The sequence below is a fragment of the Diabrotica virgifera genome, chromosome 2 (genome assembly GCF_917563875.1).
Source record: "Diabrotica virgifera virgifera chromosome 2, PGI_DIABVI_V3a".
In the NCBI taxonomy this organism is placed as follows: domain Eukaryota; kingdom Metazoa; phylum Arthropoda; class Insecta; order Coleoptera; family Chrysomelidae; genus Diabrotica; species Diabrotica virgifera.
The window spans coordinates 71,290,525-71,305,610 of record NC_065444.1 but is presented as its reverse complement, the minus strand read 5'-3'; the positions used below and the strand labels follow the sequence as shown (position 1 = coordinate 71,305,610).

Sequence of the window (15,086 nt, the reverse complement as noted above, 5' to 3'; positions counted from 1 at the left end):
TAGTTTTAATCCTAAACAAATAGATCCTGTTACTTTCAAAATATAAAGGTTGTTTATGTTATACAGGGTATTTACAAAGTTATAACCAATTTTATATGAAAATCGTAACAAGTTTAACTCACTGTATAAATAAAAATAAGCACAACGGCAATGGTTTATTGATGCCATATTTTTTTATTTATTGTCAAAATTTTTAAAAATGATTGATATTGCTAATTTACTTTATATCTAATAAAGGGTGAGTTAAAACTCAAGTACATTATTTTTTCAGTAAAATTTAAATGGGATACCCTGTATTTTATATCACTATTAAAAAGTACCATTACCGTACTTTAATTTGTATACAACACTCCCTCCTATTCGTCTGTCTACGCAAAAGAAAAAGTAATAAAAACGCGTGATCAAGGGATCAGGTACCTGCTTCTTGAAAAATAACAGTCGAAGAGTCCGATTAGGTACTTACTTCCCAGAAGTTGTATCGGATTATTACCAACAACTGTTTACCACGAATTCTGACTGTTTGACTGAAGTTTTAGTGCTTGTAGGCCGTACGGCATTTGAAAAAGGAAGATTTTTTACGTGACAATTTACCACCTTTAGTGAAAAATTCCGCAAAAAAAGATTTTACGGAAGTCTGAAAAATTTTTGTGAAAAAATCGCTCGTTTTTTTTTCAGTTTTTCATGGTTAAAAAATATTTATATTTTTTATTTTTTGGTCAAATTGTGGTAAATTGTCACGTAAGAAACCTTCCTTTTTCAAATGCTGTACGATTTTTTTATTTCGGATATTCCAATCCTGAGATTAACTGTTGGCCATCATTTTTCGAGGCCTCGACTTTTGCGCCCTCTACAATATTAGTGTACGTGCATAAATGATAAAAGATATATTTTTTGTTCTCTATAAGAGTTAGGTATTAATATGTAAAACGTTTTATATTCATTTTTAATAAAGGTTCTGAGAAAAAAATTGTTATTTTTGGTTTTCTAAAGTGTACTAGTACCTTACTAAACTGGACTGATGTTTTGGGGTTACAAACGTTGTTTAGACGCTGCCATATGTTGCTGTGATTTATCGAGATTATTCCTAAACGTTGTTGACAACTATCGATCGCAGTAAAGCCGTAGCCATGGAGGAAGTATTACTGTCAGTATTAGTCGGATGTTTAGTAGTAAAGAAAAGGGAAAACTCGCGAAAACCCAGATCGAAGTGGAGCCGCAAGTGGTTACTAATGAGAAGGGAATTCTCTCATGTGAAGTTAATGCAAGAATTGAGTAATGAGCCAAACGACTGGCGAAATTATTTGAAGATGGACGAGGGGACGTATCATGAGTTGTTAAGCTTAGTTTCTCCGTTTATTACGAAACATGATACTTTAATGAGAAAAGCGATATCCCCACACGAAAGACTCTCAGCTACCTTACGATTCCTTGCCACCGGAAGAACCTTGAAGGACATAGAATATTCAACTGCCATTTCTAAACCATCTCTGAGCTCAATAATCCCAGAAACCTGTGAAGCTATTTATAAAGTACTACAACAATTTATCCAGGTATGTGTTATTTATTATAGAACATTTTTTTCTATACAGAACAGTTTTCTATTTTCTTTTAAAATAATGAAATATAATACATTATAATGATAGGGGAGCCCAAGCGGGGATTTTTGTAGTTACTCGAGCGCGTCAGTTTATAACATAGGGAGAAACCTTGTACCTTGTAAATGTACCCCTACCATATATTGGATTTTAATACAGAGGAGTTCGTTAACGGGGGTCCGAAAAAAAATCTATCCTTAGAAAAACTCGAAATCGTCAGATTAAGATAAGGTAAGTTAAGTACATGCAGAACAGTGTATATTTCAAAAATCCAAAAATCCAGTTTGAGCGGGGCGTAAGGATATGGGCGAGTCACAAAATTTCACAAGATAAATGCGAATATTTCGAGAAATAAACGTCAGATCGAACAACTAAAAAATCGTGTTCAATATTTTTTAAGTATTTATCGAATAATACTAAACACGACCCCCACGGAGAGGGGTGGGGGTCAATTTAAAATTTCAAATAGGAACCCCGCGATATTTCGCGAAATAAACATCAGACCGAAAAACTGCAAAATACACGTATTCATTATTTTTGAAAAATCTATCGAATGACACTAAACATGACCCCCCACGGAGGTGGGGTGGGGGGTTACTTTAAAATATTAAATTGGAGCCCCCATTTTATATTGCAGATTTGGATTCCTGGCGTAAAAATAAGTAATTTTATTCGAAACATTTTTTCAAATTATGCATAGATGGCGCTGTAAACGGAAAAAATGATTGTTGGAAATGGAAACTTAAATTAAAATGGAAAGTCCCCACTTAAATGACAAATTTTACTTAACTTTATTTGGTTTTATGACCTAATCTTCACAACGCAGTAGTTCCCCATAACGCTCGAGTAACTGCAAATTTAGCCTACTTTCCTCCCCTACTATAAAACTAATAATCGTAAAACATAAAAAAGTACATAACGTAATAAAAGATAACATAAAGATACAATATAAAGTCAATAATCATAGAACAAAGTAGTAAATCATCGAATATGAAAAATAATGTCCTACTACACCGATAACTTTGAAAAGAAGCTTGAAACATTGTTATCAATTGATTAGTCGAAATTTATATTGGTTGTTCAGGGGTCAGGGTTGTTTTGGACTGTTTGTTGGATCGTTAGGCAGTGCCATGTTGGATACATCGGGTGTATCACGGTTGAAAGTTTGGGGGTAGGGAAGTGTGGGAGAGTTTGTTGGATCGTTAGGCAGTGCCATGTTGGATACATCGGGTGTATCACGGTTGAAAGTTTGGGGATAGGGAAGTGTGGCAGAGTTTGTTGGATCGTTAGGCAGTGCCATGTTGGATACATCGGGTGTATCACGGTTGAAAGTTTGGGGGTAGGGAAGTGTGGCAGAGTTTGGATGCTGTAAAATATTGTTACTGGAACTGAAAGGCCAAGGATGGTCTGGCATTCCCGAGATGTAGGGTAGGGGGTAGGGTTGTTGGTGGTAAAGTTGGGGGTTATATGGCTGACTGTTCATTACTTTATAATCTTTGGAGAGTGTTTCAAGCTCCCCCTCAAAAATCACGTCATTTATGAGTTTTCTCGCGAATATGGCCTGGGTTCGTTTAAGGGAACGTAGCTTATGGGCTACATACTTTCCGTAGGCTTCGAACTCATCATCAGGATGAATATTTTTTAGCCGCTCTCCCGCTAGCTCTATCACCTCATCTGCCGAACTCAGCATCTTTTTTTTTTTAGACTTAGCGTTTGGTGATGGTGACGTGCTACATCTATCATCACCTGACATTGGAAGAGCCACCTCTCCTTCTTGGGAATGGGGTAGATGCATATGTTCTGAATCCTCCTGTTCGAAATAAAACAACATTATCAGTTTCCACTAAACTTATTAGAGCAGGCGGTATCTGTTCCAAAATACCCTCATTTGGGTAAATCATACTTGACCTTGTAGAAAATTTTTAAAATTTAAAAAGGCTGTATCATCCGAGATATAGCAATGAAAAGGAGAAAAAAATTGAATTTTCAAGTATTTTTTTTTCACAAATTGTTTAATAATAAATTTAGCCCACCTTTTGAAGCATACGCATAGTGATAATACTCGTAGTATCATTTTTAATAAATAGTCCATTTACACACGGTTTTTGCTCCAAATTTTAACGAAACGCTTGGATTGACATGAAATTTGTCATACACATAGTAGCTTACATGTCAAAGAAATAAACTGATGCTTGGGCCGATGCGTGGGCAGAAATGGATAAACTGACTAAGCAACTTTTGTTCTATATAGTTTTTTCACCAAGTCAAATACTTTTCGAGTTATTTGTAAGTGAATATGTATATTTATTATAATAAATTATAATAAATATATATTTTATCGATTATATATAAATGATATATTTTATCGAAAAAAACATTCTTAGCAAAAAATATAGCTTGTAAAAAATTTAAATAAAAATGTATGTATGAAGTCTGTAGACCCAGAAGAAGCAGAGTTATAGTTAATGAAAAGTAGATTCATATTCGTCAAATTCCAAATCGAAAATTTCAACGCGAAATAACCAACAAATGAAGCACTTTTCGGGGGAAACTCAATAGAACTATTGTAAAGCGTTTAAGAAATCTTTATATTTTGTTTTTTAAAAAAGTTTCACGAATCATCAAAAGTAAGCTCCATGTACGCTCAAAATAAAGTGATCCCTTTTTTTGGTAAAATAAATCGTGAAAATCACCTCTTACTTAGCATGCCAAATGAAACTAATCGTCACCGATTCACAAGTTACTTTACTTATGTACCTATTGCTTATTAGTATGTTTCATCAGTTGAAAGTGCTTATTTTTGAAAATAATTGGTTGTAAAGGGTTAACAATTGTTTTCTTTACTTTTGAAAAAATACCAAAAATCTCAAAGAATAAAAAATTTAGATTTTTCTTTTAAGAATATTTTGGGTTTTTATTTTTCTGTTATACAAAACAATTGGTTAAGAAATGGCTTTTCAAAATTTACATGCACACGTGATTAGTGACTTGTTCAAGCCCTTTCAAAAATAATCACTTTCAACCGATGAAACTTACAGATGGTATAAACAATACATAAGTAAGGTAACTTGTGAAGCGGTAACGATTAATTTCATTTGGGATGCTAATTAGGAGATGATTTGTTTATCAAAAAAAAAGAGACCAACTTTATTTTAAGCGTAATTGTTTACTTTTGATGCTAAACACTTTTTCCAAAAAGTGCTTTTTTTTGTTTATTTCACGTCGAAATATTCGATTTTGAATTTGACGAATAAGAAATCACCTTTTATTAGCTGCGACCCTGGGTATCTAGACTTCATATATACATATTTTTATTTGGTTTTTTATAGGATATATTTTTGCTAAGAATATTTTTTTCGATAAAATATTTTCTTTTTGAGTTATTTGCGAAAAATCGTCTAGAAACGAGGTTTTCTGTTGAAAATTAAACATATATTGTCGTAAATATTGTCGTAAATAACCCGAAAAGTATTGCCTTAGTGAAAAAAAAAAACTCTATAGAACAAAAGTTAAGTTGCTTAGAATTAGTCAGTTTATCTATTTCTGGACTTATTTTGAATGTAATTTTTTTCACCCCCGAGAAGGGGAGAAAGTCACCCCCTGGGCAAAAGCACACATCGGCCCAGTATCACTATATTTATTTGACATGTTAGCTATGTGTATGACAGATTTCATGTCAATGGAAACGGTTTTTTAAAATTTGGAGGTTTTGCAATATTGTACCGTGAGTTAATGGACAATATTATTTGGAAGCGATTAAAGCAAAAAACTTAGATCCTATACAATTTACCCAACTCAAACAGATACCGCCTGATCTATATGAACGGCTATATTTGGCATGTGACAGAAAGAGTTCTTCAGTTGTGGTCGAGGAAATGGATTGAGATACGTTGTATATAAATTTATATTCAATTTGTATTTAAAACTTTTATTTATATTTTAATTGGTAATTTAAAATTTGTATTGATTTTTGTTTTTCAGTTCCCTAAAACTGCCGATGACTGGTTAAAAATTGCCTCAGATTTTGAAGAGAAGTGGCAATTTCCTCATTGTTTGGGCGCTGTCGATGGTAAACATATCCGGATTGTTCCACCAAAGGATAGTGGTTCCTATTACTTCAACTACAAAAAGACACACAGTATAGTCTTGATGGCCATAGCAAACGCTCACTGCGAATTTATACTGTGTGATGTAGGAACGAACGGTCGAATATCTGATGGAGGTGTGATCAATAACACTCTTTTCTACGAAAAACTTATAAACCATCAATTAAACATTCCTGGGCCCGAACCAGTTAGCTTTGATCTTGACCTGGAATATGTTTTTGTCGGGGATGATGCCTTTGCATTAAGACCTGATCTTATTAAGCCATACGGTCGGGAGTCCCTTAATAACGAGAGAAGAATATGCAACTATCGTATATCGAGGGCACGGCGAGTTGTTGAGAACAGTTTTGGAATTTTAGCTTCACGATTTCGTATTTTTCACACTGCAATAAACTTAAATGTGAAATCCATCGAATCACTAGTTCTTGCTTGCTGTGCATTGCACAACTTCTTGATGAAAAAATCATGTAATTACTCCTCTCCTAAAAGTTATGATCGAGAAGATATTATCGATGGTACTAAGCAACTAGGTGCAAGGCCTCATCCCGATAAATTCCACAATCTCGATAGAAGTTCAGGAGGTCAAGTTTTACAACAAGCAAAAACCGTTCGAGAAAAGTTCTGTACGTATTTTAACGGGGAGGGATCAGTTCCTTGGCAAGAAAAATTTGCATTGAAGGTTTGACATTTATAGTTAATTAGTGAAAAGTATATTAAGTAAACTAGAAGATCATTTGAGACCCAGGGATGTTCTTCAATATGTTTTTTGTTATCAACCTGTACTTATTATAATATACCATGGGGGATCTACTTTGAGGTGGATGTGAGAGCTGGCATTCCGATTTTTGCAGAACAAGTTAGGTGATAGGCAACCGACACAATAATTTAGAATTTAATGTAATTTTATTTTAAATTAAAATAATTTTTATTTTAAGATAATACAGGGTGTTTCATTGGGAAAGTAACACTCAAAGAGGGCACTTAGGCGGTCTCAAAAATACCATACTTAATAGGTCTTACTTCAATAATATCAAAGATACTGGGTGTTTTATCTATTTTGCCGAGATATTTTCTTATTTGGTTCATAACTTTTTAACCACACTGTATATTTATTTGATATTTGGCACGCAAATATTCTTTGAGGTGTACAATCAAGTAATTTATTTACAATTGTAAAAAATCCAGGTCCGGATTAAAAAATATTGGAAAAATATCCCGACCCAAAAACAACACCCTGTACATTATTTTTTTTTAAATAGATTTTGCATTTGAAAAGAGGATAAAAACTAAATTTAGTGGTATACTTTGAATTTTCGGCAAAATGAATTCTCTGGTCAAATGTTGAATTTGAATTCAGAAATTATACGAATTTCGAGAGCTCGAAGTAGAAAAAAAATTGAAATACGACTTACAACTTGTTAAACACACTGTATATTTATTTTATATTTAACACCGAATATTCTTTAAAGTGTCCAATCAATTAATTTATCTACAATTATAAAAAATCCAGGGCCGGATTAAAAAATATTGGAAAAATGTTCCGACCCAAAAAACACCCTGTACAGTAATTTTTTTAAAAATGGATTTTGCATTTGAAAAGAGGATGAAAAACTAAATTTAGTGGAACACTTAATTTTCGGCAAAATGATTTTTCTGGTAAAATTTTGAATTGCGAGAGCTCGAAGTAAAAAAATTAAAATGTGACATAATTTTAATTAATACCATTATTTAATCTAAATTGGTAAAATGTTAACATTTCCGTGTTTTTTTTTATTATTATGGCGATAAATAATTCATAACAAATATTCACCTTTAATTAATGAATAATAAATAAAGGGTCCACAAAAAATACATTACTTTAATCAACGGACTATCTTAAAAATTAAAAAAAACAGAAAAAATTTGCTGTAAAATAACTTTGGAATATTTAAAATCCAAAGTTTATAACGAGGAAATAAATAATAGGGAAGAACTTCTTGACCGGATTCCAGACGCCTTTCAAGAAATGAAGAATAACCCTGACGAGATTAGGAAGTCAGCCAGATAAATAACAAAATGAGCAAGATTTTGCCTTTAACAAGGTGGTGGCCATTTTGAACAATTACTATAGTTTTGGTAAGTTATTTTTCAGAAAAATTTTTCTGTTTTTTTTTTTAATTTTTACGATAGTTCGTTGAATACATAAAGTTGTGTATTTTTTGTGGACTCTTCATTATTTATTCGTTAATTAAAGGTGAATATTTCTTATGAATAATTTGTCGCCATAATAAAAAAACACTGAAATGTTAACATTTTACCAGTTTAGATTAAATAATGGTATGAATTAAAATTAAGTTACATTTTAATTTTTTTACTTCGAGCTCTCGCAATTCACATAATTTCAGAATTCAAATTCAAAATTTTACCAGAAAAATCATTTACCAGAAAAATCACTAAATTTAGTTTTTTATCCTTTTTTTCATGTGCAAAATATATTTAAAAAAAAATTTTAATATACAGGGTGTTGTTTTTGGGTCGGGATATTTTTCCAATATTTTTTAATCCGGACCTGGATTTTTTACAATTGTAAATAAATTAATTGATTGTACACCTTAAAGAATATTTTCGTGACAAATATCAAATAAATATACAGTGTGGTTAAAAAGTTATGAACCAAATAAGAAAATGGCAAAATAGATAAAACACCCAGTATCTCTGTTATTAATGAAGGAAGACCCATTGAGTAGGTATGGTAATTTTGAAACCGCCAAAGTGTCCTCTTTCTACAGTTAACGTATGTTACTTTCCCAATGAAACACCCTGTATAAGTCTATCTTCAGTCAATGACTGTGAAATATTTTTTATTTGTTATAAATAAAGTCACTAAGGGCTGGTTGTTCGAACGCTAATCAACAATGATCATTATCAAATATTTAATTACTGTCACCAACTGTCAATGTCAACTTTGTTTGGGTTGCTGAAAACATAATATGAAATTACTTAATCAATTATGTTAATAATTGTTATGTTAATTGATTAACTAATCTCATAATTTTAATCAATTATGTTTTCAGCAATCCAATAAAAGTTGACATTGACAGTTTTGGTGACAGTAATTAAATATTTGATAGTGATCATTGCTGATTAGCGTTCGAACAACCGGCCCTTAGATTGACAAAAACAATTATCTCTGCTTAAGTTGGTCATAGAAAATTTTTATTTTGGTTTAAATCTTCGTTTTTTCTTCAGCAACAGTAATCTGCAAGTTAGAAACTAATGGGATGTACTGTACAGGGGCCGCTTCAGGTGTAAATGTTTATAACGAAATTTGCGCCCTTATTTTCAAACCCGAAATAAGAGGTTGAAAAATGTTTTAGGCATTTATTTACATCAGAATATGAAAATATAAGTCTTTAGCAGGAGAGTGGATCTAATTAACACTACGATTTTTTTCAAAAAAGTTATAGCCTTCGATATTTGACTTCTCGAAATAAACAATTTGTAATATCTAAGCAACAAATTCACCAATCGGGCTTTACAAATATTTTTTATGTTAAGAATTGAAAGATCTTAATTTTACAGCCTTAAAGAATAAAAAAGTTATTTTTACAATAAATAATGCAATTGCAAAAACGGCCATTTTGGACGTTTCGCAGGCTGTTTTGCAATAAATAATTAACGAAATTAAACTTACCATAGCTAAAATTTTAGGTTTTTAATTTAATACAATTTTTTATTTCTAATTTTTTCTCTAAAATGAATATCCTAGCAGCAAAATTAAAAATCTTCACAAATTGCAAATTTAATACAAGAAGAACGTGATAAATAAAAAAGCTTCTAAAATTTTTGGTTACATTTTAGTAGAAGTTATTCCTCACATGGACATTTACAACATCTGATAGGTTTCAAAAATTCCTGAATTATAACACGTATGACTTTTCTCAGGATTCGAAAAAAAATTAATAGGTACCTTAAAACACATTGAAAATTTTGACATGCGTCAAAACTTTGCATTTTACACCGTTCCCCTTTATTAACACATTTTTAACCAGCGCATATCACAGGAAATTTAATTACCTTTATTTTATTTTGCTACTACTTTGCTCCAAAATGAATCGGTTTAAAGTTATAAGAAAAGAAAATAGAAAAAAATCCATATTTTTAGTAATTTTTAAATATTTTACTTTTTTTTATTAATGTTTCGGGCATATTTGGAAGGCAGCATAAGTCAATTATTATTATTGAAGTTCTCACCTAAATTTTTCTGCAAAAATCCGAATGCCACCTCTCACATCCAAAAATAGACAGTTTTTCACAGATCCGCCCTAGTCTAAATTTTGTTAAAGGTACCTAAAAAAATTTGATTTTACTTACATACTGTTCTGTTTCTGGATTGCCATCACTCATGGTACTCCTACTAGGTCTTGCAGATTCCTGGTCTCTCAGAAAATGCAGAAGGTCGAAGTACCACAAACTAGGTTTATACACATCATCCTGGCCCGTCCCGGATTTTTCCGATTTGACAACTTTTGACAGTTCTCTCTTATACACCGTACGTAATGCACTAATTTTTTTGATAACGATATTTCGGTCTGCCGATGAATCAAACTCCTGGAATTTTTTTACGAGCTCAGCATATGCAATATCTCTTTTATTTCTGTCGGAGTAATCTTTGCTCTTAACGAGCCACAAACACGTATGACTTCTATAAAGTTCAATAAACTCAGTCAAAAACTCTCGAGGAGTAGGTTGTTTTAATTCTTCTGCCATTTCGCCTTTAAAAACTAAGATAGACTGAAACGGAAACTCTGTCTTTCTTTGACCGCGCAACAACACAGACAGAAAATATTGAAAATACTATCAAGTAAAGGTGGGCCAAATATCATTACTTTGTAATCCCTTTATGGGCAAAACGGCAAAACGTGATATTTCACGTTCTTTTCTCACCCAAGATATTGATATGCCCAGACCCAAGTTTATTGTTTTATTGCACCACTTAACTACAGCTGGGACTGCAAATAATTACGAATACACTAGTAATGAAAAGGCTTTTAGAGTTTCAGGTTATTGAATTTGAGTTCATCGTATTTGTATCGATATTCAATAATTTATTTTAGTCTTTTAAAAATACCACCAGTGCCAAATAAAGCGATAAATTAGTAGTTTATGGAACTTTTTTTATAAAATTGGGTGACAATTCTGCGTCATTTAATATTTGTAAAGACCCCCTCTGTGGCTCAGTGGTAAGAGCGCTCGAAAGGTCCGAATGGTCGTGAGTTCGAATCTCACCAGGGTCAGAAATTTTTCGTTTATTATAAATTAATACATAAATGAAACTAGTTGCTGTCCTTGTGGGATCTCGGTACTCACCGGAGTGACCGCAGACGTTCGGATACAATTAGCGTCTCTTTGCAAAGACAATAATGACGTCGACTTTGCAAAGTAACAAGACACTTACTCAACACACACACTACACATTACTCCCCTGAGTTAGTAATATAATAAGTTATAGGCTAAAACAAATTATTATGAAATTGACTGGCCAGTTGGTTGTAAAAACCAGTGCTAATAAAACACAAAACACAAATAAATAAAAAAAATGGCATCAATAATCCATTGCTTTTGTGCTTATTTTTATTTATACAATGAGTTAACTTGTTACAATTTTCATATAAAATTGGTTATAACTTTGTAAAATACCCTGTATAACATAAAAATCCTTTATACATTTGTAATGGCGAAGTTAAGAAGATTTTGAATATAAAATAAAATAGAGGGTATTCCAATAAAAAAAAAAAATAAGTTTGGTCTGCCACTATGTTATCGAACATCCTATGTAACATTCTAATTAATTTTATAAATGTGAATCTCAAAGTTAACTACAATTTTTGTTATTAACTTTTATTGCTATCTATTACTATAACGGATCTACGTAGCTTTACCCCACTAATCAATCACCCTGTACATTTAATTGGATATGTAAATAAATTCTAATCCGGTAACCCAACCCCAATGATAAATCGCTGTACCGTTTAGACACGACGATTCAATCCAAGTTGATTCAATCCGATACCAACCTCAACCCAACTCCAACTTTGATAAGTCGTGCGATGCACCGTTTACACACAATGATAAGTTGCAACAACTCGATTGACCTTGATAAGTTGTTTGATTTATCGCTGTGTTTAAACGATCCTTTAAATAGACCTGCTAGCCAACTTATTCCTGTTTCTCCCAATGCTCTCCATACTTCCCCAGGAATATCGTTTGGTTCGACTGCTTTTCCTTTCTTTATTTTTTGAAGCGCTTGAGCTACTTCCTCGTTTGTTATTCTGGTAACCATCGCTGTTACTGTCTCCGTTAACTCCACAGGCTGTCTGTCAAATTCTTCATTTAATAAACTGTCAAAATACTTTCTCCATCTCTTTGTGACATCCTTTTCGTGAAGTAGTATTTTATTATTTTCATCTCGGATACATCTAATCTGATTAAAATCTCTTGCTTTCTTTGCTCTCTGTTTGGCAATTTTATATATCTTTGCTTCGCCTTCCGTGGTATCAAGTTGATCGTATAGGTTTGAATACGCTTCTGCTTTAGCTTTTGCTACTGCTACTTTCGCTTCCTTTTTGGCGACCATATAGTTTTGAAGATCTATGTCCGATCTGGTTTCTTGCCACTTTTTATATAATTTTCCCTTCTCTTTTATTTTTCCTTGTACTTCATTTGACCATCACCAAGTCTCTTTATCCTCAAACTTCTTTCCCGACGTTTTCCCAAGTATTTCAATAGCCGTCTCTCTAATAATATTGGCCATTTTTCTCCAAATTGTGTTAGGGCTTCCTTTCATGTTCCAACATATTTTTTCTACTATTCTTTCCCTGATTAGACCTTCTTTCTCATCTTTTAGCATCCACTACTTACCTACAGTCTTATACACAATACATACAGTAGGAAAAGTGAAATACCCATGAACGAACATATAAAACACGCTGTATTTTCCTATCACCGTGTCACAAAGAAAATTGTCCAGTGCAAATACATAATGTAACAATAATTATTACATGTACTTGCGCTGGCCAATTTTTTGTGTGACACGGTGACAGGAAAATACAGCGTGTTTTATATGTTCGTTCATGGGTATTCTTTCATTTTTCCTACTGTATGTAACACACAATACACAAACACAAATCTGTGTTACACAAGCACACAGCTAAGATACACATTAAGGTGTGTATAGATATGCACTTCGCGCATTGACACTATGCACTTCGCGCCGTGTGTGAATGTGAGTTTGCTACCTTTGAAAAATTAAATAGTCGTTTTATACACATTATTAATTTATTATAATTGAATAATTGTTATTTAGTTAGTTGGAAAATTTATAAATGCATACATGCAACACATTTTCTAAGCGACTTTTAAGTCGTAATGAAACCTAACACTGTGCTACTTGTTGTACAGAAGATCAGCAACTACATTCCTAACACTTCCTTAAAAATTTAAGCTTAAAAAAATAAAATGTTACTCACCAAGTAAGCAGCTTGAGCAGAGGTTTCAATCATCGAACAAATAGCATTACTATAACTTTTGACATAATCTGTGAACTTTTCGTGTTCTGAAGCTTTGGCACTAGTTGTTATACCAGTCAGACCTTCACCTAGCACTTTACTCTTCTCTATAACGGTATCAAGCGTCTCATAATAAGAAGAATCATTAATTGGTTCAGTGGGATTCTCGAGCAAGTATTTCATTGCCTTCATTTGCCTGATAGAATTGTCACACTCGTTTTGGCCTGGTGCAGCCGACGTGCAGACATTGACTAGATGATTGATACTGTCTGTAACAGCTCGAGCTGCAGCTGCGAGTTGGTTTTTACCATTAGGGAGATTTGGATCTGCCGAAAGAGCTTTGGCAGTTGTCAATAGAGTACTGGAGGAAGTTGAGACCGTTTTTAATGAATGCACCATTTCTCCTGAAAGATAATTACATTACCAAGCTAATCGTACATTGAAATAAATCTAATTCTTACCTCTTACTGACACATCTGAAGTTTGTCCTGCCATCTCCACAGTAACATTAAGTAAGTCTTGGTAAGCAGAGGCAAAGTCTCTAGATGTAGACGCTAACTGTATCGGACTATAAACAGATTCTACAACGCTGGAGCTAGCTTCATTCAGGTTTGCGGCAGCTGTGTTCAATTCATGCTGCAATTCTCCATAACTTTTCTTTGTTGGTGGCAAATTGGTCGTTGTTAACATTGACGACCACTCTGAAAAATAAAGTTAATATCAACTATAGATATACTGCATGATCACTTTAAACATTTATATTACCTATAATGTTAGTTATTGATGTATCAACATCCTTCTGGCCAGGCAAACAACTAACGGCAGAATTCAAAGCTTGAGACATATCTTTAGCAGCTTTTTGTAGACCAGGAGTAACTCCAACGGTCGATAAACTCTTTTGAGCTTCGCTGACGAGTTTCGAAGATAAAATTAAGACGTCCTGACCGGAATTAATTACTCTTCTTTGTACTTCGGGATTATCCGAAGTAGCAGCAACAATACGAATAGCGTTCGTGAGATTTTTAAGGCTGTGCGCTGTGTCTCTTGCAGCTTGAGATGTATACATTTCGTTGCCCTGAGCTGCAGCACTCAGCAATTGAGCAATACCTACAAAATGTTTAAACTTTATAACTGAGAAAATTGTAGAAAACTTAAATAAGAATAAAATAGCGTGAAATCGAAAAAGATGATTGTTTCAGGTCTTGATACTAAATTATATGTCTGTTAACATACCTTGATTGACTAGTTTGCTGCTGGCAGCCAGTTGTAAGGCACCTCTTTCAGGAGTGTCATTTGGTAATGGTCTTAACCTGCAAGCATCTACAGCTCGTTCGAATTCGTTCAGTTCTTCTTGAAGGTCTGCTATTAGCTGTTGTGCCGCGTCCATTCCTAGACCTTGGCAAGCTGGTTTAGCTCTACTGATGGCACTGTGTAATTCACTTATTTCGGAGTTGAATTTTTGTGTGCTACTGGACAGTTGTTCACGAACAGAATGTTCTGTCAAAGTTGGTAACGCTGATCTAAAATAATTACAAATCAAATAATATTATAGGCTAAATAGTAATCTACATGTTATGACAGAATTACATGACGAGTTTTAGAGTTTTACTAGGAGTACGAGGACATATTAATATCTAGTTTGTCCAAACCAGTTCCTAAGATAATATTACGTTATAATAGCAACAACGAATAACTAGAAGTGCCAACGTAAAGTTTCACGACAAAAAATCAACCAGAGTTGCGCAATGAAATATGAAAAAGGAATGTCGACCGAAATTGGGCAAAAATTAGAGTATGGAATCATCAAGTACGTATATTTCAAAGGATTAAGAGAGAAG

At 33.1% G+C, this 15,086-nt stretch overlaps 2 protein-coding genes across 7 annotated transcripts in view; both read right to left on the bottom strand.

Moving 5' to 3' along the window:
* The window catches only part of LOC114331131 (talin-2), a 272,902-nt gene that overhangs the window by 66,061 nt on the left and 191,755 nt on the right, over nucleotides 1-15,086 (bottom strand). For all 6 annotated transcript variants that reach the window (XM_050643759.1, XM_050643761.1, XM_050643763.1 and 3 more), the window contains 4 exons: nucleotides 14,482-14,768; nucleotides 14,014-14,355; nucleotides 13,710-13,949; nucleotides 13,210-13,652 (listed from right to left, as the gene is read on the bottom strand). In XM_050643759.1, coding sequence (XP_050499716.1) covers nucleotides 13,210-13,652; nucleotides 13,710-13,949; nucleotides 14,014-14,355; nucleotides 14,482-14,768 — 1,312 coding nt within the window. The remainder of the gene's footprint in view (nucleotides 1-13,209; nucleotides 13,653-13,709; nucleotides 13,950-14,013; nucleotides 14,356-14,481; nucleotides 14,769-15,086) is intronic.
* On the bottom strand, nucleotides 1,691-10,589 carry LOC126880091 (uncharacterized). Its single transcript, XM_050643765.1, has 2 exons — nucleotides 10,055-10,589; nucleotides 1,691-3,405 (listed from the first exon to the last, which is right to left on the bottom strand). The coding sequence occupies exons 1-2, from the start codon at nucleotides 10,448-10,450 to the stop codon at nucleotides 2,683-2,685; spliced, it is 1,119 nt and encodes a 372-aa protein (XP_050499722.1). The 5' UTR covers nucleotides 10,451-10,589; the 3' UTR covers nucleotides 1,691-2,682.

Bases quoted from the DNA above. Each gene is read 5' to 3' on its own strand.
- LOC126880091 (XM_050643765.1), bottom strand. From the start codon at position 10,450: ATGGCAGAAGAATTAAAACAACCTACTCCTCGAGAGTTTTTGACTGAG. The intron at 3,406-10,054 runs GTAAGTAAAATC...TATTTCGAACAG, and splicing joins ATCCAGAAACAGAACAGTAT to GAGGATTCAGAACATATGCA.